The 27,053-nt window shown below is 39.9% G+C and overlaps 1 protein-coding gene across 1 annotated transcript in view; it reads left to right on the top strand.

Moving 5' to 3' along the window:
- PDK3 (pyruvate dehydrogenase kinase 3) overlaps positions 1-18,247 on the top strand; it is a 60,012-nt gene extending 41,765 nt beyond the window's left edge. The window contains exons 6-11 of the mRNA XM_074159778.1: positions 2,052-2,129; positions 4,686-4,762; positions 5,976-6,077; positions 6,671-6,781; positions 11,640-11,753; positions 12,844-18,247. Coding sequence (XP_074015879.1) covers positions 2,052-2,129; positions 4,686-4,762; positions 5,976-6,077; positions 6,671-6,781; positions 11,640-11,753; positions 12,844-12,987 — 626 coding nt within the window. The 3' untranslated portion in view covers positions 12,988-18,247. The remainder of the gene's footprint in view (positions 1-2,051; positions 2,130-4,685; positions 4,763-5,975; positions 6,078-6,670; positions 6,782-11,639; positions 11,754-12,843) is intronic.
- Positions 18,248-27,053: the final 8,806 nt, after the last annotated feature.

Here is a 27,053-nt window from a genome sequence, read left to right as displayed (position 1 = left end):
ACTGCCTGTCCTACAGTAAGATTTTTGAGCTGACAGTAAATTCAGGCTTATTCTTGGAGCCAGAATTTTAGATATACTGATAGATCCTTCATTCTTGTTGGTGCTTAACCTCCAGCCACAACATGAAGAGTGCTTTGAACTTTGCAGTCTCACTTACAGTCTTGGGACTCTGCCAGACTTACATTTTACCTTCCTCTAAAAGCTAAGACTGGACTCAGACTCTGTTTGACACAGCTTTGCTCGGGGCTGGATATTTTACTTGATCATGAGGTGATGGTGCCTTCCTGCTCATCTCAAAGGTGTTAGGGTGGCTACTTTCTTGAAAAACCTCCTTTAGGGGAGGCTAAATGGATTTATTTAGAGCCTCTTTGTTCTCTCAAGATTTGCATAGTGGCTATGTCTGCTCCACATCCACGTATTGAGGGCTTTTGATTTATTCCCACATGGTTATTGATTTGCTTTTCAGAGGCCATGAAGTTTTTCTCCTCAATAAGAATCCAGTTCTTGCCCCTGAATCCACATCAAATTTTCACTTCTATGGAAACTCTTTGAAATGTGCTCACTTATTCCTTTCTCCATGTAGATGGCCTTGTGGTCGAACTAGCTACATTGCTATCTTCAGCTTTTGATGACTGAGTCAAAATTGTGGCTATGCTTCTTATGCACCTTTTTTTCTAGGGCATAGAAAGGATTACGCCCAAGGCCATCAGAAGTTCTGAGATGATCTTAGAATATTGTGTAAGTGTAGGTATTCCTGAATCTATCTTTTTTCTAAATTATGCACATCCCAGGATGAGGTTCTCTGTATAGCTCTGATATTAAATGGAATTTTGATCTTTTTACTAGGGTATGTTCAGATGACAGGACCTTTTTAGAAAGTCTTTGGAGCTGACCATCTTGTCACATTCCTGGGACTTGATCAAGAACACTTCCAGTGTTGATTAGCTCCATTTTAATAACCTTAAGTATCACACAGGGCTGACAAATGCTATGTCCAACCTTATGGATGTCAGAACAAGTGATAAAAGTGTTTTTCAGATACCAGGGCACATTATAGATTATTTCTGTAAACATCTTGAAGGAGAACAATTATAGGTAACCAGTCCTTTCTGGGGACTAGTGATTTTACTTTCTTTGTGCTTTTTCACATAGCTCTGAGTCTTGGCAGTGACTGTTTCGTTTTGCAGTGTCACTGGGGACAGGAGGAAGAAGATACATGTAGGGGAAGGTCAAATGCCACTGTTACGGTATCTGAGCAAATTTCTCTCTGTCTGCAGAACTGCCCATCTGTTTATGTGCTTACTCTTAGCCCACACTTACTACGAGGAAGTCACTTTCGTTAAGGTAGCTTCAGCAATGTAGTTAGAACATCTCTGAGTTTGTGGTTTCTCTTTAAGGTAACGCTGTTTGTTTCTAAAAGATTTTTGCAAATTGAGGTACCAGTGAATATTTAGAACCACTAAGAATTCTTTCAAACAAAAGATGACTTGAACTTTCTTGCTCTATTTTGGCAATACATAAAGCCTGATTTGGACTATGGGGGGAGGCTGTTGTTGTTGTTGTTGTTCAGTAGGAAAGAATAAAGAATCTTAAAGATTCCAGCTTTCCCCCCAAAAGACCTTGAAAATGAAGTATTGTAAACAGTATTGTGTTTGGAAAAACTGAATTTATGGTTGCAATGTCATCATTGTTTTTTCCATCTCAAATAAAAAACCCTTAAACATTAAATTGTGATCAGGGCATGAGAAATAAGTAGATATTATGGTCAACCTAAGATTATACCCTTCTGGTTTTCAAGCCCTGAACAAAGATGAAAAATAGCTTGTCTCCAGTAATCTACTTTTGTTTGTAGAGCTTGAAACAGAATTTGCCCTTTCTTGACAAATGGGCTATAAGCATACAGAGAAAAAGGGATTGGAATGGATATCAGTTTCACACTTGTAAACTAGTTACTAAAATGATTGTTCCGCTTGTAGTCTTTCCCATAAAGGATGAAACTTACTAGTCATCTCTAGATGATTTTAATAAATCAGTGTTCTGTTGTTTTGCAGATGCTTATGAAACAGCTAAGATGTTATGTGAACAGTACTATATGGTGGCACCTGATCTGGAAGTTGAAGAATTCAATGGTAATTGCGAAATTAAATTAAATTTAAGCATTTGTAATATCTGTGATTTCTGGTTTTGTTAGTTGTCGTAAGTTATAATTGGAATTCTGCAGTCCAGTATACAGAATTACTTTTCTCCTAATATGGCTACATGGGCACCTGAATTATAGTTGATCATCATGACACGTTTGCTTCTTGTTTGTGAGTGCAGAGTGCTATCTGCTGACTTCACTGTCTCTTTAAGGAAAAAAGTGGTCAAGAATCCTCATAACTGGGAAGGAAACACACCTGCCTTCTAACTAATCTTTTAATAGAGCTGAAATTTGTTTCATTTTAAAGTATGCTTATAAATTCCATTGTCAGTCCCTGTACCAGTGGTGAGCTCTTCTGTATAAGATGGTGAAGTTAGAAATTTTTTTACATATTCTATGCTTCAAGTCCTATCATGATGCAGATTTTCACGTGAGAAGTTTAAGTTGATTGCAAAGATGAAAATTGGATACTATGAAACTGATGAGACAGTCCTTGTCAGTGTATTGACTGATTTTTTTGGTTGCTGTTGTTCATCATTTCTATTGACAAAAGATAAGAGTATTTTTTTAAGTTAAATTGTCTTGAGCAATCCTCTCAGAAATTTTGGACTGCTGTCCAAACATAAGATTAAGATATTTCCAAACTTCAGCAGAAGAATTGCAAAAGTCTCAGAAATAGGTAACACTCAATAGAGAGTGTAATACATGGAAACATATGTTGCTCAAACTATTATTTAATATTGTAGAAATACTTCTCTACACAAAGTGATATTGTCAACACTGATGGGTTACTGCTAGCCCCCTCTCCCAAAACCAAAGAACCAAACCTTCTCCCCTCCAAAACTGGGTGATTTTTTGGAATTAAAAGTACTGAGTGCTGCAGCAGAGGAGTCCATGCAAATTTGATTTTAAGGCCTAAGTAAAAAGATGCAACAGTAGAGAAAACAAGTTGCTGGATCTCATTAAAAAAGCGAGGAAGAATTCCTTGTTTCCTTTAAATTAGCCTATTTATTGCCAACATGAGGAAAGCGACTTTGCAAATTACCTCAGAAGAGCAACAATAGCATGTATTCTACATGTACTCTGGGCCTCAAATGAGTGCGAATCAGTCTGCCTTGGTTTTAGTGATGAGCACCCCCCCTGTGAGGACAGTCTGAGAGAGTTGGGGTTGTTCAGCCTGGGGAAGAGAAGGCTCTGGGGAGACCTTATAGCAGCCTTCCAATACCTAAAGGGGGTCTCCAGGAAAGCTGGGGAGGGACTTTTTGCAAGGGCAAGTAGCGATAGGACAAGGGGTAATGACCTCAAACTTAAAGAGGGTAGATTTAGATTACATATCAGGAAGAAATTCTTTCCTGTGAGGGTGGTGAGACACTGGAACAGGTTGCCCAGGGAAGTTGTGGATGCTCCGTCCCTTGAAGTGTTCAAGGCCAAGTTGGATGGGACTTTGACTAGTGGATGGGACTTGGTCTAGTGGGAGGTGTCCCTGCCCATGGCAGGGTGGTTTTAATTAGATGACCTTTAAGGTCTCTTCCAACCCAAGCCATTCTGTGATTCTATGATAAGACAATTGAGTATGGACTGACAAAATTAATGTACTAAAATAGCAAGTTGCCTCGCAGCTAATTATGCAGAGCATTGTTTTGATCTCCTTTTCCCTAGGAGTTTTCACTACCATGTCTCTTAAAGTAATAACTGATATTATTATTGGCTCTCAGTGCCAAAAAGGATGAAGATGACTCTAGTTCCTTTCTGTGTGCGTGTTTGTATCTTCCTACAATCTATGAAGCAGACGTTTAGAGACTTTTCCTCAATGTGAACTGCTGAGTCTGACAAGCCTGTGACTGTATAGTTTAATGTCGGTAGATATTTGAATGTTCAGGCATGACTGCATCTTCAGCACCAAAACTGTCGTGGAATGTATTAAATGCAGCTGTATGATTTCCTGCCAAATCAATTTGCATTCAGAGCTGTGTTAAGCCATACACCTCTGCCAAAACACTAACAATAGGACAACAGTGGAAAAACAATTCAGTTATGATTTGGAATAAGAAAACTGTTATATTGACTGAAATTTCTTTTAAAAAATTTTGAATACTTTACATTTTATAGGAATTAAGGGAAAATATGTAGGTTTTAGATTTTTTAAGTAGTGATTTTTTTCTAGTTCAAGAATCTTTTTGTGCGGCAAGTATTATGCTTAAATATTGTGTGTGTTAAGAAGAAGTTTCCCAATTGAGTGGGGAACTTCTCTTAGTTAACATAGATCATCAGTACTAAAGCAACCACTACTTAGTGAAACTTCATATCTAAACAAAGTCTGCTGATATAGATGTCTCTGAAAATCATCATTAGAATGTGCTAGTTCAGGTGATAGCAGTAACTGGAATTTATGGATTTACTTCATGGAGCTAGTCTTGCACTTGGAAAATTAGAACATGCTTACATACTTGTCTTTGCCTACAATTCATGTTACTCCTGTAAATAGAAATACTACAAAATACTGTTCTGAAAAAAAAAATTGTCTTTTTTATTACTCTTTTTTTAGCTAAAGCTCCAAACAAGCCTATTCAAGTAGTCTACGTACCTTCTCATTTGTTTCATATGTTATTTGAATTATTCAAGGTAGGTTGCACTTGTTAATATTTGGAAAGGAGTTGTGAATTTCAATTATTGTTGAAGTTCAGATTCTTTTCAGTTACAGCTTTTAAATATCATTTCAGTTTTCCTTTCTTAAGCTTATTAAACAAGTGAAGAGTGTTTGAAACTGTTAAAAGCTAGGCTTGCAGCCCTCTCTTATGCCCTTGTGTACTTAAAAAAAATTTGTGTTTTCTCACTTCTCCTTTTGTGCTTTTGCAGCTGATTAACTTAAAACACTAATGATAGCCTATTTTTGCAATGATGATATATCCATTACCTTGCAATTTTCATAACCTTGTTTCTTTACTGTGTATTTGAGAACTGGTTAGAATCAGTGTCTTTTGTTTATTGTGAAAACAGCCCATATGTCTTTGAATAGAGTAAATTACATGCTTTGTTTTGTTTTTATTTGTGTTTTCTGAATAATTGCAACAATGGTGAAAATGGAACTTGTGAGAGCTATTTTGTGCTTTTGAGTATGATAAGTGGTCTCTAGGTGGTGCAGTTGAACACTAGAAATTCAGGGGGGGAAATGTATTTGGTCAGAGAAACTTTTCCTAAATAATGGTATTTTGGGTTTGATTTTTGACATTTGTCAAGTATGCTCATTTAAATCTTCCCCTACTTTGCCATTTGTAACATTACTTCTGGGGCAGAACGGGTGAGAATTTGTACACTACTTGTAAGTACCTTAATGTTTTGGTACAAGTCATGAAACAGTATGAAATCATGGTAGTCTGTGACACACTGGCAGTGGAAACTCTGCTAATAGATGTGATATATTTATAGATGGTGACTTAACAGTTGTGACCCAAGCTGCGAAAATCAAAGCTTGTTCTCTGTGGTGAACATCACTATTGGTGTTCTGCAAGAAGGAGGTGAAGGATGTTGTCATCCCTTTTATATAATAACTTGATTTCACACAGAAAAAAAAATGTTTCTTGCTTTATGTTCTCTGACTCTGTATCCAATAGATGTAAGTATGTACAGTGGAGTTCTGATGTAGAAGTTAAACTGGATAACTCATTGACTTGAAAGCACTTCCTGAATTTGTTTTAAATATGGCCTTTTTTGTCCTGTATACAAATGTAGGACTAAGTATCTAGATTCAACAAAATAAGCGCAAGTTCTAAGTTGTCATAAAAAGCATGTATGGTAAAGTTAGAATCAAAGGCACTGTTTTTTCTTTTACCTTCAGAATTCAATGAGAGCTACAGTAGAATTGCATGAAGGTAAGAGAGAAGGCTATCCATCGATCAAAACCTTAGTCACTTTGGGGAAAGAAGATCTATCAATTAAGGTAAATGCCTGAAAATAACATGCAGCTTATAAACCTCCTATGTTTAGAATAGTACGACTTGTAATTTGAAAAGGCCAGCTAATTCCTGTATCACTTCTGACACATGCTTCATATTCCTTAGAATAGAATATTTTCCCTTAGAAGGGACCTACAAGGATCACCTAGTCCAACTGCCCAACCACTTCAGTTCTGGCCAAAAGTAGAAGCATGTTATTAAGGGCATTGTCCAAATGCATCTTAAACACTGACAGGCTTGGGGCACCAACCTCCTGTCTAGGAAACCCGTTCCAGTGCTTGAACATCCTCTCGGTAAACAAATGCTTCCTAATGTCTAGTCGAAACCTTCCCTGACTGCAGCTTTGACCCATTCCCACGTGTCCAGTCAGTGGATACTGGAAAAGAGATCAGCACCTCCCTCTCCACTTCCCCTCTTCAGGAGGCTGCAGGGAGCAATGAGGCCGCCTTTTCTCCGAACTAGACAAACCCAAAGTCCTTAGCATCTCCTTTCCTAAAGTCATTTAGATAATGCTGCTTGAGTTTTGCAGGTTTTTTTCAGAACAGAATGTTTAAAATTCTAACTTTTCATTCCTTAGATAAGTGATCAAGGTGGAGGTGTACCTTTAAGAAAAATAGACAGATTGTTTAACTACATGTACTCAACAGCACCCAGGCCCAGTTTGGAGCCCTCGAGAGCTGTGCCTTTGGTAAGCAATTGCAATATGTATTTAAATGTTCCTTTGCACTACTCTAGCTGTACACTTCTTCAATCAGGTTTTCCTTTGAAGAAATGTTTAGCATTAGCAATTCTCTGCAGGTAAAACATATCAGGAGAAAATGGGGTCTGTTATCATCACTTAGTCTTTGGAATAGAAAATTGCTTCTCTTTGTCTTGACATTATATTCTTGGAAACAAGCACATACGCATAAGCACAATATTTTCACAGGTTAATGGACAGGATTTTTAGTGCTGTATTACTGAGAAGGTGGATAACCTAATGAGCTCCTCTTTGATGTGTAAATTACTGTTTATCTAAGTTTTGTATAATGTTTTGGAAAGGTGAGCCACACAGTCAGAATTATAACACTAGAGAAACGTCTCCTGGCAAAGCACAAGCTTATATTGAACTCTGAAAATTATTTTTATATAAGTTATGGACTGCAAAAACAGGTTAAAAAAAATTAATTCACCAACCTGCATGTGATATGAACACTTTTGGTATATTCCTGTTCAGTTGGAGATAACTCATATGATACTCCTTTCTGAGATGTATTAGGGTCAGGTTTCAAGCAAACTAAACTTGGCTATAGTTTCTCCTAAGCAGGGAATTATTTCAGTGTTGAATGCATAGATTCTTTTAGCAAGGATGATTTTTTTAAAAATTATTATAACTAATAACTAATAATGATGGTTGGACTCGATGATCCCAAGGGTCTTTTCCAACCTGAATGATTCTATGATTCTAAATTATTTATTAAATTACATATTGGGTCATTGTGATAAAAATGATATAGCTACTGTTCCATGTAACCGGCTTTCAGTAAATGTATTAATACTGATACTGTATGCTTGTCTCTTCTCATCTTCATTCTCTGTTGCTTCTGATGCAATCCTTTATCTTCAAGCATGTCGAGAAAAAGTTGATTCTTTCAGAAATTTACTTTCCCTTCTTAGAAACACTCTCATCTAGCATGTTCTTAAGTGATTTTTTTCTGCTGATATTTCTGTGCTTGAAGTGCCTTTAGGCAGCTGATAAAATGTGGTGCAGAGAATATGTGACTATTTCTGATACAACATAATTAACAGTGAACTGAGGATGGAAGCAGTTCAAAGTGGTTCAGAGATAATAAATTTCCTTTTAGATTTTTAGCAGAAAATCTTCATGGTACTGTTGTAGACCACAGCTCATACATAGCATTGTGGCATGTCAGTGTATTGCATTGCTTTCACCAGTGTTTGATGCCACCACAGTAGGTGGCATCTCCATTCTGTATCTGCATTGACTTGATATTAATCCTTCACAGCTCCTAAGTCTGCAACATACCTTAGTTATATATTTCACACAATGGTGTGGCTTTTTCATAGCAGATCTTCTTGAATGGGATGAGTGATAGAGAACAGGCTTAATTCAAATATAAGCTTTTTTTCTTTATGGCAAGAATAGTAGACTTTTTCTTGATTCGTAATCTGCCTTTGTTCTGTCTCGCTTTTGATCAGCAATTTACTGTATCAGCCTACAAAGATTTCCTGAAACTTGTTCTCACTATAAACTTACACCTTGATTACCAGTTGCATCCACTATTGAAATGTTTCTTCCTTCGTGGCTCTCTGATTGTAAAACGTGTTCAGTTTAGGATTGAGGCTGTTCTCTCTCCCCCCTCCCCTCATGCCTCTTCAGCAATGCATTCCTGTGTTTATTTCCTCATCCTCAGGACCTCTTACTTTGATTCTGTGGCATTTATACTTAGTCGTCTTCTACTGTACCCCATTTTAAGGCTTTGTTTTCAGTCTGTATGTCACTATAGTCAGACCTGCAAGGCCTCCAGCTCTTGTGAACCTGGCAGCTTGTGCTCTGGGAGTCTGACCAATGCCGGTACATGACTGAATGTTGAAGAGTTGTTAAGCTCTGTTATTTGTATATGTGTGCAGAAAGAAAAAAGTCAAGAACTGACAGTCTGTGGCCTATCTTTCCACTATAAGGAAAAAGCACGCTATCAGTGAAGCTTGACACACGTTGTGCATTATTGCCCACATCCAGTTATAAAAACAATTACGCTATACTTCATGTCAGTCTAGAAATAAAAATCCTTCAGCAGAAAGTTTCTGCATAAATCCTCTTCAAAGTCTTCAAACTTCAATCCTCTTCAAACTTCAAAGAGTTTCTTTATTGCTTATTGCCAAAGACCAACATATTTAAGAATTACTGTGCTCTAGAAGGTAGGTAGGTCTGTGCTTGTCATTCTTGACTTAGATAATGTTCATAAACTAAATTACAGTGCAGTGTAAATAGATGTATTTTTCTGTTTTAACACTCCCTCCCATTGTTATATGATCCCCTGTCTAGCTTATGAAACATTCATGGACTTGGGCAGAGGAAGAGAGGGATCTTTTTGTTGATTGGTAAAAATTCTTTATGTGTCATTGCAAATGTTCTTTAAAAACTGCTGAGAAACCTTGTTACCATGGCAGCATTCAGATTCTAGCAGGTCTTGCACTCATCTGTACTGCTATACACAGAGTGGAAGCATAAGAAACACATGGTAATATTTGATAATTAGGTTTTCTTAGAGAATTTAATGATCCTCTCCTTGGCAGCATTTGTTTATAGTGGGAGAAACATGGCTTAAATTAGGTTTAATTAAACCTGTAGACACTAGTAACACAGAAATTTAATAATTTTCCATGTCTATAATGCATACTGTAATGTTTAATGAGAAATTGGCTCTACAAAGCTTTCTCTTCTCAAGGCAGATGTGCTATCATTGGCTATTTGCTATCCTCAGAATAGTCCTCAAGTGCAGAACTATGTAGTAGGTAATCACTACTTCTTAATTTTCTTTTGCAAAATAGACGCTTTACAAGATCTTGGGATCTGTTGTCTTCATATTTCTTATAAGTTGTCTGGTTTTGGAAAATACCCTGAAAACAATGTAGAGAAGAGACTGACAGGAAATTTTTGGAAGAGGGAGGTATGAAATAACAATGTGCCACAGGGTGTAAAAAAAGATTTCCTGGAAGGAGCAGGAGGCAAACAGAAGTTGGGCAGGGGTTTTAAGGAGGCATAATTCTGGAGAGAGGAAAGTATAGTATGTTGTCAGGATTGCTTGGTACTACTGCCCTTTGCTTGAACTGTTTCTGGGGATAGGTGCTATCTACAATTTGCCTTTCAGTTGCTGTGCTTTTTAATTTCTGTAATGTATTTATTGTCTGGTCTCCAGAAAAGATGCAAGTCAGCTTTGGGAATTTCTTTTTAGTTCTTTCAGATAACTTCCAGTTTTTGAGATTAAGAAAGAAATGCATCTAGTTTCAAGGCCAGGCCTTGAAATGTGTCTCTAACGAGAGTCTTTGAGAATTGCATTTTTAAAGCAGTTGTTTGAAAAAGTGCAGCTAAGCAACTGTGGAAATGGACACTAATAACTATGACAAGCGGTGTGAGTAGAAAAGGGCATCTTTGGCATTTCTATTTCTCATTTTGCTCAGAAGAACTGTTAGTCATCAGTGTGAGCAACTCTAACCAGTTTAAGATCACTAAATTTAGACTTCTGTAAAAACAAGGCAAAGAGGTCAAAAAATACCTGTAGAGATGGTAGATGACAACAAGAGAATTTGTGATGGGTACTGTAGTACAGAGTTCTTTATCGTTCACCCCTCCCTCAAGGAATTTCTTAAAAAGTCATACCACGTATTAGCTGTGTATTATAGTCACAAGTCCTGCTTCTTAACCTCCTCTTTTTTGTATCATTTTGGGGCTTTGTTTTTTAGATTCAGGGCATGATTCTCAGTATCTGTCAGGTTGCCTTTGTAGAAATATCATAGTGGAATGAGTTTATTGGTTTTCTGAAAACTTCAGGTGTCTAGTGTTTGGGGTTTTTTTGTAATCCACCCTTATGGAAAAGTTTTATTACTTCATTGACCTTATTTTCAAATGCCTGTATGTCTGGAATCCTTCCTTTATTGCTCTGGATAGTCCCAAAAAGTTCCGTGGCTGGGGGGAGGGGTATCAGGTGAATGATGAGCCAATGTGTTTCTCAGCATATACCCGGTCATCTGAAAGAGACCATGTGTAGGCCAGAATCTTACTCCCTGTAAGTAAGTGAGACAGGCTTGGTTTTTTTAATAACTTTTTGTGACGAGTAGGTTTGAAAAGATGCCAAGTGTTGACCTTGTTGCAGGTATGGTTATGAATATTAGTGCTGTAAATCTAAAACTTGTACCTGTCAGGTCTGTTTATGCTTTGAAAATTGTGTGGTCTGTACAGGGTCTCGGTCCTCAGTAGATCATTCAGTGCTGTGGAATCCTGATCTTTTGTTAGATGGGTAAACGACAGCGAGGGTTATTTGCCTTGTATTGCTTTGTATGTAGTCTTCTGCAGTAGTGTTCCGATCTCTAAAGCAGTATGGCATCAGCAGTCACTTAATAGTGTGACCTAGACAAAGTAAAGAGTTGTCTCTGGCTCTCTTGTGTAGTCTTCTGAGTGTGGAGATGTTTGAGAATAATAATCCCAGGCTTGGGGATATCAGTTTGGATTGCTTGGAGGCAGCATATATGGAATGTTACACCTACCTGTCTCTTTGAGAAAATGCAAAACGGATGAAGTGGTCCTAACAAAGGACTCTGATATTTTTCCCTTTTCTGTACTTAACCTAAAAAATTACATCTTGGAAAAAAAGGATATTGCTCAAAATGTTGAATACCAACTTACAGTGCAGACTGAGTAATAAAGGAAAGCTTGAAGAGTAATTTGATGCAAATCTAATATTTATGTATTTTCTGTTTTATGATTGATCTGTTGCATTTTGTTTCGTTCATCTGTTGTTTTTCCTTTTATTTCCTTGTTTTTGTAGGCTGGGTTTGGCTATGGCTTGCCAATTTCTCGTCTGTACGCTAGGTACTTTCAAGGTGACCTTAAACTCTACTCAATGGAAGGCGTTGGTTCAGATGCTGTAATTTATTTGAAGGTATGAATTTGACCCTTCTATAAGCTAGTAACGGTGCAGTTTGACAGTTTATAGCAGGCTGAATAAGTGAACTTTCTCTCTTTTCATTCTTCAACTTGTTTTCAAATCTGTAGTTGCTATCTTCATTATATTTTATCTAAATCAGTTAAACAGAATCCTAAAAGCCAAGGTTAGAAATGTTAACCCAGCACTAATATTAGTTAGCTTGTTTGATTATTTTTTTTTAAATTTTTTTCCAGTCACCTATGTTGTATCTTCACATTTTGTTAATCCATCCTAAGTGCTGAATTTTCGAAGAACTGTGTGATGAAAGAGAATTTTGGTTAATACTTCTTGCTTTTGAAAGTTTTGACCAAAATAAAACTGAGAGGACTATTGACTGACTCCTGACTAGTATTTTTTTTTTTTTTGTTCTTGACTTTTGTCCAACAGATTGTATTGATCCTGTTGTCATTTTTTGGGACACTCAGGGGTTTAAGGTCCAAACTAACTGCTTGAATTTCAGGGAATTTAAAAGAATAACTCATGTATAGCTCGTGTATAGCTCATGTGCAGGTCGTTGACTTAGCGTTGTCACTGTGCCTTGCTGTATGTTTTGAGTGAGTTGTGGAATCCTGTGCTAACTTTAGTTTCTGATGCGTTTAATCCTCTGTGTGTGTGTGTGTAGGAAAAAGGATGGGTCTTTCTCAGGGGAAAATGGCATGCTAATGGACTGAACTAGATCAGTCCTCACAGATCAGTGTGCTGACAGAGTCCGAGTTTGTTGGAAAAGTTAAATGTTTTAAGTAAAGTAGCTGTCAGCCCAGTGTCAATGACAAATCTCCCTAAAATGTTTTTTAACCAAAACTTCTTTCTTGCTATTTCTAAGTGTTATTATTTTCTTTTGACTTTGATTGTGACTAATGCTTTGACTATGCCTAGAATAGTTAGTCAAAGCCACGGTGTTTTCAAAGTAGTGTTGTGGCATGTAACACTTGGATAATTGAGAGGCTTGTTTGATACAGAAGTTGTAACTGTAGAACTCCCCAGAGTATCATCTTGCACTTGGTATCTCCAGTGATATCTTACCATTGCTTTTGTTTTTCCATAGGCCCTTTCAAGTGAATCATTTGAAAGACTTCCTGTTTTTAATAAGTCAGCATGGCGACACTACAAGACCACACCTGAAGCAGATGACTGGAGCAATCCTAGCAGTGAACCAAGGGATGCTTCTAAATATAAAGCTAATCGATAATTTGCCACCTTTTGTCTCTGTTGGAGATGACCTCTGCATTCAGTATAAAGTCTCTGCTTTGTTCCAAAATCCTTCAAACCACAATAGCTAATTACTTCCAAACAAAGACCTAATCAGGGCATTGAAAAACAGTAAGAACAAAGTGATGATTGGGACTTACAGGAAGGCACTAAGCACGTTTGGTATGTGAATCCTGTCTACTTCACCAGAATATGCTTGGTTGCTTCAGTCATGCATTGACAAAAGGGATTGCACTGTGATTGCACTTAAGAATACTATGTTGTAACAAAAAGATACTATTTGAAATGGCCAATTTTTATTTCAATATAAGGATTGGAAAGATGTGCAGAATCCCTTTAAATGGTGAATAGTATCTTGCACAGCAATATAGTACAAGAGAAAAATTCTAATGTAGTTAAACATATGCTTTGAAAATCCACTTTGCTGCATTTTGTATTGCACAGTGTCACCTCTTACAGAAAATCCCTTTGAGCTCTCCAGATTTTATATCTAATGAGCTTATAAATGCATAGTACTATAAAGGGTTGTGCAGCTTTAAACTGATGCTTTTCCCAAATTCCCAAATCTATTTGTCAAGTGCATACAAAAATTATGTTGTTATAAGACTTTGGGATTTCCACTTCTTGGTATGCACCTTAATGATTTTCTTGACACGCAAACACAGAAATGCATTTCTATACACTTTTCCTTGTTTTGAGGAAAGGCCGTAAGTAGTTAGATCATTTCTCCATACAAGAAATTCTGTCAATACAGGGGCAGGGGGTTATTCAGTTTCATGTTTATTGCCTATTGTTTTTGGGGGGGGTGGTTGGGGAGGGGAGAGAAATGCTGAAAGACCAGACAGCCAGTCATATAAATGAATTTGCCTTAAGATTGTTGGTTGCTTGGAACCTGACAAGTTTAAGACCTGTAAATAGTTTGCAAAGTTATTTATATATTCAATGTCTGACTATAGCCTGGTAATCTGAATTTGTAGTGTATATAAAGATGTTGTACACCAGCTTTTGGAAAGTGTCTTTGGTCTAAATACATGAAACTGGAAATATCATAGAAATGGGAGGGACAAAACATAGCTGGTATCCAATTTAAGGAAAAAAAAAATCAAAGATAAAAAAGCTAAGTATTTTTCCCTTAAATTTATTGTAAGGGTTACTCTGAGTATTAGGAAACTGTTCTTCAAGTTTTTGCCAAATACTGTTTCTGGTACTTGTTTCAGAAAAAAATTCTGAGGTTTAGAAGTTTTGGTGATATCCTAGCCACGGGAATGCAGTAGATAAGTTGTAAGCAACTCTGCACCCTCAGTTTCTCTTAGGTGTTTTGATATTTTTTTGAAAGATACTGCAAATTTTAGCATGGAAAAATGAAACTTATTTACTAAAATTGGGGGGGTGGGGAAACTGTCTCTTTTGTCCTCCCAATATTTATTTTTATAGACAACTGATCTGTTAGATAAACAGGGAAATGCTGAAAAATTCCTAGATATTTAAGGAAAAAAATACCTTACTTTGACTTAACGATAGTACTTTGCACTTACATAGCACATTTCATCAAAGGATTACAAAGTGGTTTGAGCAATAAGCTTCATATAGCCCTGTTTCTGAAGAGTTGGAGTCCTTACCTTGCAAACCCTTATTCTTACCTGTTGCAGTCGGTTCAAGACTTTGTGAATGGCTCATGAGTTTGCAGGGCTTGAGGTTCTGTGGGCTTCTCTACGCTGTAGAGTTAAATCATGTTGGAGCACCAGGTTGTTTTAGCGCACTCTTGCACACCTCTGTGCGGAGTGCTGCCATGCTGTTGAGAGGCAGAGACGCCAGGACAGCTGCTGACGGCTGCCTGACTTGTTAGCTGGTAAGTGGTGCCCTTCTGAGCCAGCAGGTAGGAAGAGGGAGCAAGCTGATGCAGCTGTCCTCTTCTGATCCCAAACAGGACTCTTGACCCTGGCTAAGGGATCTTTACGTGGCGTGGTGGTGTGATGTGTGTGGCCTCCAGAGCAATAATTTCCCATGACTGCAGGCGCTGCTGCAGAGAAGGCAAATTGCTATTCAAGCTGTGCTGCTGGGGTGAAATCAGAGTAATAGTTTGACTGAAACAGCAGTTGGAAGTCACATCTACTAAAATTTAGTTACTTAACTTCTGCCCTCACCCATAACTTCTTACAGTTTTTTAATTCATTTCAAGTTGTCTAGTAATTGCAGAGGAGGGCTTGCTTAAAAATAGAAATTTGTGATCAAACTAGGACTTTCCCAGTTGCATGTGGTCAGTTTTTCCTAGAACATTACCTAAAACATTCCAAGGAATAAGATAGTTTGCGTAAGAAGCTGAGTTTCAGCTTTTGTTAGGAATCGTATTTTGAAGTAATTAATAAATCCTGACCTGGTACTTCGTTTTGGCTGTCTACTTGTACATGAAGGGGAGGGGGAACAGAAAGGAAAGAAAGGATGCAGGCATATTGAACTTGTTTTCGTTAAGTGGATATAAACCATGGAAGCCAATGAATGAGAGGTGAAGATACTGTGGAAGGATGTTATGGTATATTAGTCATTTCACTTCTTTGTTCACAAAAACAACTGGCTGACTTTCAGGACCTAAGCGTCCCCTAAAATGGCACCTATTTACAAGAACCCTGAGCACATACAAACAGCTCAAAGCAGGAAGATAGAGCACAAAGAATGCATTTTCTTTCCATTTCCCAAGGTCTGTCCATGGGCATCACTGTCAATATGAGCGAGAAGTAACTTTTCTCCTCTCCAACCTTGTCTAGGCAGCCTGTGCTTTACTGGAGATCCCAGGTATGCCATAAATTGTTCTTCACTCATTGTCCTCATGCCATGTTTCTGCATAGGGGTATTAGTCTGAAAATTGTTTTAGGAAAAAATCGACAGCAGACCTTTGATTAGAAGAGAGTTTTTCACTGGGTGTGCCTGAAAAATGAGAGTGGATGGGTTTTTAATATGACTTGTTTAACTACAGATACTGAACTTTTTTCAGTTACTTCTACCTTTGATTGGAGTCTGTTATAACCATTTGTTTTTAGCATCTCGGGGCTGTTAATTCCAAACTTTCTGATGATATAAAAGTATATTTCTTTTTTATGAATTTCAGATGTATGGCTTGCTAATGTTATTGCAACCTGCTTATCTTGAGTTACAGGACACATAAACAGGAGAAAAAAAAACCCAAACATTTTCAGTGAAAATGTTTCGTATCTGTTGTGTTTAATGATTGACAGAAACAAACTGAGCAAGAGATGTTTGCTCCCTGATTCTTCCTGAGAATTTACAAACAACTTCTATATGTTGTAATGTAACAAATAGTTTAACTTTTTTGTCCACTGTGCATTTTTCTGGTGTATGTCTTGAACGTAATCTATTAATCCCCTGTCTAGTTTAATATTAATAGATACTGAAGTCTCTCCAAATCAGATATATACATTTGTGCTCCCTGCTTTTCTAGGCTTTGTTTTGAGGTTAACAAGGGGAATTCCAGAGTTGCCACTTGATGAGAAATATTTAGAAGATACTGAAATGCTTATTTTACAACTTTGCACAGTCTTTGCTTCTGTACTTGACTGTGATGACCTAGGATAGTTCTGAGAAGGTCGTTGTCCTGCTGCAGTTTGTGCTACTTCTTGGGCAGTGCTTAAAGCAGGTCCCTTGACACATGCTTAAAGAATATGGATATTAATTGTAGTGTTCTTGGAAAACTCAAGCTACTTCTTGGCTATGTAAACTACACGATTCTCCAACAGGATAACATACTTTTCTTCATCCTCAGTGGCATGTAACATTTACTTTGAAATGGCTGTTCACTTTCTCCAAAAAGTGAACAGGAGTGACTTTTCAGTGTAGTGCAATCTCCTATTCACCTCCGCCCAAACTTCGTGTTTAGGATGAAATCTTGACCTTGTTGACATGGAAGACATTTTCCCCCTCCCCCCCCCCGCCCTTTAATAAGCACTTCTAGATCCTTATGTGTTAAGTGCTGCAAAGTGCAAAGTGGTCTTGATTGATACAAATAATTTTGTAGAAAACAGCCTAAATGTTTATTGTCAGTATTTATCTCTTGAGGATGATATTCATGTCTGATTTGTGTGGTGTTCGGTTTCCTTGTGTGTTTCCTCGGTTGCCATATAGGTGGTGTGGTTTTCAATAGCTCTTATCTCCTCTTCCTGACATACTCACCTGCCTATGAATTAATATATATAAATGTGTTTTTGCAGAACTTAAGAGAATATGATGGCAAATGACAGAACAATGTATTACTGAGTTCAAAGGTGAATTTATTCACAAATGAGGAATAGTTATAAATTGTGTAGCAACTTCAGGGCTGAATCTTGCAAATACTTGCACAAGTAACAGTGTATGAGAGTAATCCCTCTTCAGTGAATCTGTTCTCAGGATCAGGACTTCAGCTGTTGACAATTTAAAGCAATGAAGATTTGTGTGACTGAAGTGGTTTTCTAATTAAAAATAAATAAGAAAATTTAAAGTTCACGTGCTTTAATTGCAGTATTATGTTGCCTTAAAAGATCTTGGCACAGAGAACTTTTGTTTATTTCTTAAATCCAGAGGTTTTTTTAATGTAGTATCAGTAGGACTGATGTTTGTGATATTTCTGACATTGTCAAACTAGTATTAATTGCTTTATTAAATTTTTTCCTTTGAATTGAATACCGCCGAGAGGTGCCAAATTGACAGTCCTTTGAAATTCATACCCTCTGTCTGCAGATGGTATCAGGCAGTGGCAGGGCACGTTTCCAAGTGGGTGTGCTATCAGTGCTCTCAGCTGCTCAGAGAGGACTCTCCTTAACGCGAGGCACCTGCTGGCTGTTTCACACTTGCCATCTCTGCTGAACGGCTAACAGTGTGCTAAACTTGTGTTGGGGTTTATGATGGGAGTTTCTGACATGGGCGGACATCAAATGAATTTGTTGCCAACATCGCTTATCGGACAGAACTCTTACTGGTGAGCTGACCTGTGTTGCACCTGGCATCCAAGAGGGAAAGAGGCCTCGCGTTGCCTCTCCTCTGGGGTGGCATCACTTGAATCAACTGAACCTATAATGGAGGATTTGGAAGCTAATTTGTCATGAAATTACTTGGTGATGTTTAAAATTTAATTTTGAGTTGTCTTGTAACTTGTGTTGGAATTGTTTCTGGTCCGATACTCGTGTATATAGTTTGTGTATACTCTTATTTTCCTTTTTTCTTTCCTTTGCTGACAAATAAAAATATGTAACAACTACATGATGACACTTTTAAGGGACTGATTCGGTTTCACATGCTATGGAGTTTAGTTTGTGATTTGGCAGTGCAAGGTCAACTTCACACTTGCCTACCAGAGGGATGCTCTCAGAGAGCTGCAGTTGAGAGCTCAGAGTAATTGTAGATAAGTGTTTTTCTTGCCTGTTTTGTTACAAAGCTGTTTGAAATCTATGGAAACATACATTTGAGTGTTTCTGTGTCCATCTCCCTTCCCACTACCACCTCCCTCAAGACTGATTCTTGATATCTGAAGCATAATTTATTTTTTGTCAAGTTAGTTGTAGAACTATTTATACATGCAATTGCTTCTGTATTGTATTACTCTGAATTTTCAGATACATTTAATCTGATCTGGTTTGTGTCAGATTTCCAGGTAGATTTTTAGACTTCAAAACTTTTAATGTCTTTCTGAAATGCTTATTTTAACTAGAAACTCTAGTTTTCATTCTGAAGTTACCTTTCAGTGATTCTTGTGGCACAAGACTTGATTTAGAGGGACCAAATTCGGGGGGATGCTGAAGGTAGGGAATGAGCTACCTGTTTGGGCAGTGCTGACCCTTTCTCTGAAGAGAATAGAGCCGAAGCCTACAGATTTAGCCACTTCCTAGTACTTCTGTGGAGTATGACATTTCCCTCAGTGTACAATATTATTAAGGATTGCATCTAATTCATCCTTGCTGCTTGGCTTTTTTGATTTCCTGATGTGTAAGCAGCAGAAGCTCCTACAGCAGTTTAGAACTAAAAGTGAGTTATTAAGGATTTCTGAAACTCTGAGATCCAGTTGTTCTGGGTACGTTAGCACAGTTTGTCACCACGCATTGATTTCTTTGAAGCATAAGAGCACCTCTTGGGTTTGCTTTTTTTTCTGCTGTATGAATCTCCCTAAAGGTGAAGTTTCTTGGATTATTTATGACATCCGAAATACCGGTTATAAAATAGCACCCAAGGCTTCTACCTTGAAATTTCTTCAGCTTTCCATAGTTTTAAATGGATTCATATCTTATTCAAGAAAATGAAAAAAGAAAGTTTCTTACCAAGCAGGAAAATGCCTAGAGACTTGCTTTCTTGACTCATTACTTACTAAGTAATAAATGAGGCTCCAGATGGTCAGAATTTTGCTAGAGCTGAGTTAATTTTATTTCAGATGAAGAATTTATTTTAAAACTTCAGACGAGAAGAAATCTGTGTTTTACTTTCTCGCTGCTTACCATTTGCCATGATAGGATATTCACAGGAGCTGAGTGGTTAATCAAGTAGCTCAAAATTGCAAAATCTGTCAGCATGTACCGCAAAATATTTGACAGTGACTGTAGAATATGAAGCAACCAGTTGTGGCAGCAGCAGTATAGTTAAGATTTATGGCTCTAGGACACAGGCATATTGTGGGAAAACAATTTGTAATAAGGGATCAGTCTCCCGTTATACAATTCATGCCTTTTTTAGACTGTTGTAGGCTCATTCAGTACTTAAATTTGTTACTTTCCAGTGGAAGGAGAAGTCTTGCAGTAGACAGTTTTTAAATTGTCAGGCATACAAACCATGCCAGGCGTGCTTAATAGGAAAAATTAGCCTTTTTCTTTTCAAATCAGTTTATATTCATCATCTAAGGCTGCTATTGCTTTAAGCTTTTGTACCATCTCCTCTAGTAGTAAAACTGAGTGTAGTAAATAATGCCTGCTGTATTTTTTTCTAAGAGCATCAGATATTCAGAACACTTGTTACAGCAACCTGAAAACCCTTCTCCATCTAGTGACTTCGATGGGGTTTTTTTTATGTCTTTGGCCCAAACTATCCCCCTTTGTGCCTCCTAGTCCAAAGGCAATAGAACAGCAAGAGAACTGAAGTTTCTGGATTTTTAATGGCACATGAAAGTATTTTATCAAGGTGCTTGTTACACAACTGTCAGTGCTCAAATATATAATTAATCTTTAACTTTTTGTTTCTCGATGAACAGTTGGGTAAAACATGCAAAACGATCTCCTTGGGCACTTCTCTGTAGATATAATTTCATTCAGTTAATGGGCAAAGTCGATTCTGTGGTTGGCATGGTAGTACCACCACTCTTTGCATAATGGCTAACTGTGCTTTAATTACCTTCTATGTAGTATATCTCTGTTTTTAATGACAAATTGACTTCCGGAAAGGTGTCGGAGTACAGGCATTTGACCTCATGGCATTATTTCTCCTTCTTTAAAAGATACAGACTGTGAGCTTGCTGGTGTGTTCTGGTGGTTCTCCATGTTCTCTGTGTGTCTCCGATACAAGTATGTGCTGTGGGATGGTTTGAAGAAAAGGCAGTCGGGGGCGGGGGGGGAGGGGGAAAGAAAAAAATTTTTAAAACAAATCCCAAGATTTGCTGTGCTGTTTGGTCTAATATTTAATTTGGAATCAGTTATTTTGGGGGGAATCTTGTTAGTTCTTGTGCAGGATATGCCTTACGCAGTTTTCTACTTGCATGTGAACAGTGAATATTTAAAATGTCCTTTGACTTCTTTTTTGGAATAAATGCACTCATTTGGGAGAGGCCGTTTAGATGACTAAAACAAAAAAAAAAAACAAACCCAAAACAAACGAGAAATTTTCTCTAAGGGATAGCTTCATATTTTGTTTTGGCATTTGGTTCTTAATCATGTATTGTAGCAGTGCAAACTGAGGGCGCTGTTAGAAATGAAACAGGAAGGACATGGACCTGTTGGAACGGGTCCAGCGGAGGGCCACAAAAGTGATGAGAGGGATGGAGCACCTCCCCTATGAAGACAGGCTGAGAGAGCTGGGGTTGTTCAGCCTGGAGAAGAGAAGGCTCTGGGGAGACCTCATAGCAGCCTTCCAATATCTGAAGGGAGCCTACAGGAGAGCCGGAGAGGGACTCTTTGTCAGGAGATGTGGTGACAGGACAAGGGATAAAGGTTTTAAATTGGAAGAGGGGAGATTTAGATTAGATATTAGAGAGAAATTCTTTCCTGTGAGGGTGGTGAAGCACTGGAACAGGTTGCCCAGGGAAGCTGTGGATGCCTCATCCCTGGAAGTGTTTAAGGCCAGGCTGGATGGGGCTTTGAGCAACCTGCTCTAGGGGAGGTGTCCGGGGCTTGGAACTCGATGATCTTTAAGGTCCCTTCCAACTCTAACCATTCTATGATTCTATGAAACCAGCTAACTTTTAAACTGATGATGCAAAATATCTTAAGTATGGCCAAGTAGCAAAGTAACTGGCTTCCTACTTGTTTTATGCATTAGTTTCGAAATGAGAAAGCTAAAAACTCGGATGGCATGTAGTACAGTAATGTAACACAGCCCTGTTGGTGTTCAAAGCTAGTCAATTGTAAAGAGCAGGTTATAATTCATCTACTTTTCCTCAGTGGGTGATGGCTTTGCAGTTCACAGTTACTTTATTTATGGAAAAACAGGGTTTGTTTGTAGGGACATATGATTAGAGAATGATAGAATAGGGTTTAGAAAGGACCACAATGTGCTGAAGGGTCCGTAATGTGTTGTAACGAAGCTGTTTCTAGAATTTGAAATACGTGTGAGACTTGAAGTGCGTGTGCAGCCTGGTCAGTGCTGCCATGTGGGATTTTCCCTTTGACTGTTCCTGCCTTGTATGCTTAGGCACAGGAATAACGCTTTCGAGATAATGGACCATTTTCTTCTTTATTAGTCCAGCTAAACATTAAAAACATTAGTTTATTGCTTGTTTTTTGTAAATATGAAAACTGTGCCTTGCAACTGTGTTTTCACTTGTTTCCCCACAGTCATTTAAAAAGAAAAAAGCCAAAAAAAATCTTTGGAGTCCTGGATCACCAGCTTTCCCTTGCTGGAATTTTTGGTTGCACCCTTTCTGCAAGTAGAAGTCAATCGCAGGGCTTTAGAGTTTACTGCTCTGATCTCTTAGGACCAAGCTCACCAGCCGGATGCCAAGGCAGCACCTGCCAGCCCTGACGAGCTGCTTTGAGCTCAGGGCATCATGGCTATGAAGGAGGAGTGACCTGGAGAGTGACCTGTCCCCTCCTCAGATGCATGTCTGGGCTCCTCCAGGTATTTTACTGCTGTGCTGGGGTTGTTTAACATTGTTTGCAGGGCAGCAAAAAAGAATCCCCTCTGCCTATGGAGATGAGACTTTTATCCAAAACCTAAATGTAAATGGAAAGCTGAGCTACCAAAATGGTGAGAGGAAAATGTTTTAAGTGGTCAGATCCTGATGACTCCACAGAGGTCGCTTATTTCATGTATAGCACAGACCACGAAGTATTACCAGAGAAATTTAGGATCAAGCCCTGTCACCCTGTAATCCTTTTAGGGGACAGTTTTCTTTCCGTAGGGTGAAACTGCCTTTTGAGAAAGGTGAAAGGAGAGGATCCTTCCAAAGGCATAATTTCCTCCTTACATTTGTTTTGTCTGTTTGTCTTCAGGTTATATTTTGCCACACTCCAGTATATGGAGCAGCCTCTTGAGTTTGTGTGAAAGGCAAAACTGCTTACCCAGCTCATGAACTTGCAGTTCACTTTTTCCTCATTGAAGGAAGGATGGATGCTGGTGGAGAGAGTATCTAAAAAGGGTTGGAAATACCAAGTATCAAAGAACTATTTGAACTGAAGAAAGGTATTGGCCCAACCCTAAACTGGCCATGAGTAACTGCTGGCAGAGGGGAATTGAAGCCTTCTTTTTGAGGAACTGGTTTTAACATGGGAGCCTGCTGCACGCAGCTGGGAGATCCAGCAGAGTGACTTGTCATAGGAAGGAAGAGCCGCAGTTGTTGCTGGAGTCCCGGTCCCATGTTCCCCAATTAGCACAGTGAAGATGCATTTCCAGAGGCTTTCAGCTATTTTTATTTTGTTCTGTATCTGTCTCCTCTCCCTCAGGCAGAGCTGCGAGGCACAGTGGCCTTGATTTCCATCTGGATTAGAAATGCTAATGCTGTTCTTCCTTGCGCACACCAGGAAAGGGCTTTCCTTGTGGAAAGAGAAGGGCAGAAAATATCTGTGTGCACGCTTGGGGAACACACATTGTATTTTTGAGAGAGGGAAAAAAATCTCTCTTCAAAATAAGATCAGAAGAGGAGTTCTTTCAGGCAGCAAGCTACCTTAAGGGTCTCCACGCAAGAGGCAAAGCCCTAGGGCCATTTTCTGGTCCATTTTCAGCTCTATTTTAGGAGGAAGTCAGAGGTCTTCTGCACCAGACTCAAGTGAAACTGCTGCTTAATTATGTGCTATCATGTAGGACTCTTTTCCCATGATGGTTTATTATTACCCTTTTTTTTTTTTTTTTTTTACAAGCAAATTTGATGCAGTGTCAAACCCTTACTTCCTGTTGAGCTGAGTCGATAGACCCGGTGTTGGTTCAGGGGACCTTCTTGTTACCAAGGTGGCTTCCCCTGCACCCGAACAAGAATTTCCTCTGACCTCAGGCTGGGCTGAACACAGCGTGTGCTCGCAGGGACGTGGCGCTGGGAACCAACCAGGCAGCTTCCATTGGCAGAAGTCATTCTCCTGAGACTTTGGGGTGGGCAAAGCAAGGATTGCGGTTGAGGAAGCAAAGCCCCAAACATGTGCCAAGGGGAATTTAAACCGCTTCACCTTGTTTAGCGCGAAGGCTTTGGAGTGGGGAAGGAGGTAAAGGATCTGCCACGGATGTTGGACCCGAGCTGTTTTACAATCATCTCATAGTTCCTCCTGCAGCACGTGTCTGTGGCCACTGGCTGAACAAGGTGTGAAGCCTTTCCTGCCTCTAGGCCAAAATCACCTCTGCCTTTTCAGGGGGAGAGAAGGTGGACGTGAACAGCGTGACTTCCAGCAGCATGACTTACATCCAGACAGACGTAAAAGGGAAAGGTGGGTGGACAAGGAGAGCAGCAGCAGGAGGGAGCAGACTGGGCAACGCTAGGGATTTATTACAGCCGTATCCTTGATAAATGGTCCTAGCTCTGAGCCGGTCCCCGTAGGAAGTCAGGATTCCTTTGCAGTTTTCCTGTGGCTTTCTCCAAAATGCCTGTTTCCCCTTGTTAACTTTGTCCAGCTTCCAGCTGTCAGTACTGCTTTGTGCTATTCTAAATATTTTCTTTCTCTTGAGAATTATGTCCCTATAATATTTGGAAATAATTTTTAGTATACACACAAAATCATAATCTGGGGCTTTTTTAGATGTTTGATTTATCTTTCCTAAGCCTTTTGAGTTAAATCATCCCTGCGAGTGAGCTTACACAATGTTGTATTTCATGCCTAAATGATGGAAGAATTTAAAACCAAGGAAATACTGCAGATGTTTCACAAGTGCTGGCACAACAGCTCTGCCTTGGACTGTGGAAAACTATCTCTGCTGCTTCAAATGTTCTCCTGCCTGTTTTATATGAGCTCAGATGAGTTTACAGTGGGGACTTTCTGACCACCTCCAGTCATGCTCTTTGCCAGTGTTGTCAGGGTTTCTGTGGTGCAACGAAATACCAGTGACAAAATTAAAATACTACAGGATTTAAAGTTAATTCCAAGTCTCTCACAGTGCTTGTTTGCAGCGGAGAGAGAAGATACCGCAGGGTGCTGCAGCTCTTGCTTTCTGTCACCTTGCCTGGGAGGGCCTGACTCAGTGATGGCTCATGTTGTCCCCTGGGTTAAGGTCAGGCTGGTGTGAACAAAGCTCCCCGTTGTTCCTTCCCAGAGCGCTGTCAGCAGCGCTGGTGTGTGTGTGCGTGCAGAACCGGCACCTAAAAGGCAGTGAGATTTTGGGCAGGCGTGCGTCAGATGTGGTTCCTCTCCATGGGCTTGTGGAGGCAGCTCAGTGGCAAAAGAGAAGCAGGACTGGTGCATAACCCCATGCACCAGTACAGGTTGGGGGCTGACTCGCTGGAGAGCACCTCTGAGGAGAAAGACCCGGCAGTCCTGGTGGACAACAGGATGACCATGAGCTGACAATGTGCCCTTATGGCCAAGGCCAATGGCATCCTGGGGTGCATCAGGAAGAGTGTGACCAGCAGGTCGAGGGAGGTTATCCTCCCCCTCTACTCCGCCCTGGTGAGGCCCCATCTGGAGTACTGTGTCCAGTTCTGGGCTCCCCAGTTCAAGAAAGACAGGGAACTGCTGGAGAGGGTACAGCAGAGGGCTACAAACATGATTAGGGGCCTGGAGCATCTCCCTTACGAGGAGAGGCTGAGGGACTTGGGTCTTTTTTGTCTGGAGAATGGAGGGGGAATCTGATCAATCCTTATGAATACTTACAGGGAAGGTGTCAAGAGGATGGGGCCGGTCTTTTTTTGGTGGTGTCCAGGGATATGACAAGAGGAAATGGACACAAACTTGAATATAAGAAGTTCCACCTAAACATGAGGAGGAACTTCTTGACTTTGAGAGTGGCAGAGCACTGTAATAGGCTTCCCAGGGAGATGGTGGAGTCTCCTTCTCTGGAGACATTCAAAACCCGCCTGGACAAGTTCCTGTGCAACCTGCTCTAGGTGGACCTACTTTGGCAGGGGGGTTGAACTAGATGATCTCCGGAGGTCCCTTCCAACCCCATGTGATTCTGTGACTGCAGACAGGCTGACTTTCCTGGTCCTGGCAGTGTACAAGGATGTCTCGTATTATCTCCCAAGTGATGCAAGATGCTGCTCAAAACAGCCCCAAATACATCTTAATTGGTAAAGCTTGTATTAACAGGGAGCATTTTGGTGTGGATCGTAGAATGGTTTGGGTTGGAAGGGACCTGCAAGGCCATTGAGTTCCAACCCCCCTGCCATGGGCAGGGACACCTCCACTAGACCAGGTTGCTCAAAGCCCCATCCAGCCTGGCCTTGAACACTTCCAGGGATGGGGCATCCACAACTTCCCTGGGCAACCTGTTCCAGTGCCTCACCACCCTCACAGGAAAGAATTTCTCTCTAATATCTAATCTAAGTCTCCTCTTTTCCAGTTTAAAACTGTTACCCCTCATCCTGTTGCTACACTCCCTGATAGAGTCCCTCCCCATCTCTCCTGCAGGCCCCCTTTAGGTACTGGAAAGCTGCTATAAGCTCTCTCCAGAGCCTTCTCCTCCTGTGCCTTTAAAAAGTTTCTCTACCACGCTGAACGACTTTGAAATTTGTTCTTATTCTGCAGTTAAAAATACCCTAGCTGGGAAGTCCGAAGTCTTCCTGCTGGCTCAGCTTCTCCCTGCCTGAGGCTGGACTGACAATAAATAAATAATTTAGAAAAATCTTTTTTACAGCTGCTGCAGTAATAATTTCTTTCTTACAGAAAGGACAGCGGGGAAGGAGCGCAGCAGGAACATTCAGGCATCGGACTGACTTAGCGGGAGGAAGAGTTTAGTCCAAAGGCCCACGTCAGGAGTTGTCCCTGTGGCTCGTGTTTGCTGCTGCAGTTTTACATAAACCCGGCGCAGCTGCAAGCCACACTGGCGTGCACACAGGAGCATCGCTGCTGCTGCGGCTGCTGGGGACGATTTTCAGAAGCAGAACCAGGATGGCTCTTTCTTCCGCTTAGAAGTAAGAATTCAAATAGCGGCTCCTGATTCCACTGCGCTGGGGCAGAGGGTAAGGGAGGGCTCAGACTTGCTGGTGCCTGATGCTGCGTCTTGCCAGCTGGGACAGCAGTTCCCCACCTTTACCTTGCAGCCAGAAACATGGCCTTGAGTGAAGGCAAGGAGAGAGGTGATGCTCTCGGAGCAGAGAGCAGCAGTAGTAACTCCAGCAGCAGGATTTGGGGTTGGAAAAGCTGCTAAAATGCTGATTGTGGGGTCATAAAGCCCTAAGGTACAAAGGACGGGGGCAACTAGCACTGTGTTATCAGTGGGGGCTACATGAGG

The sequence above is a fragment of the Numenius arquata genome, chromosome 1 (assembly GCF_964106895.1).
Source record: "Numenius arquata chromosome 1, bNumArq3.hap1.1, whole genome shotgun sequence".
NCBI classification, from domain to species: domain Eukaryota; kingdom Metazoa; phylum Chordata; class Aves; order Charadriiformes; family Scolopacidae; genus Numenius; species Numenius arquata.
This window is presented reverse-complemented; position numbering and strand designations above follow the sequence as displayed.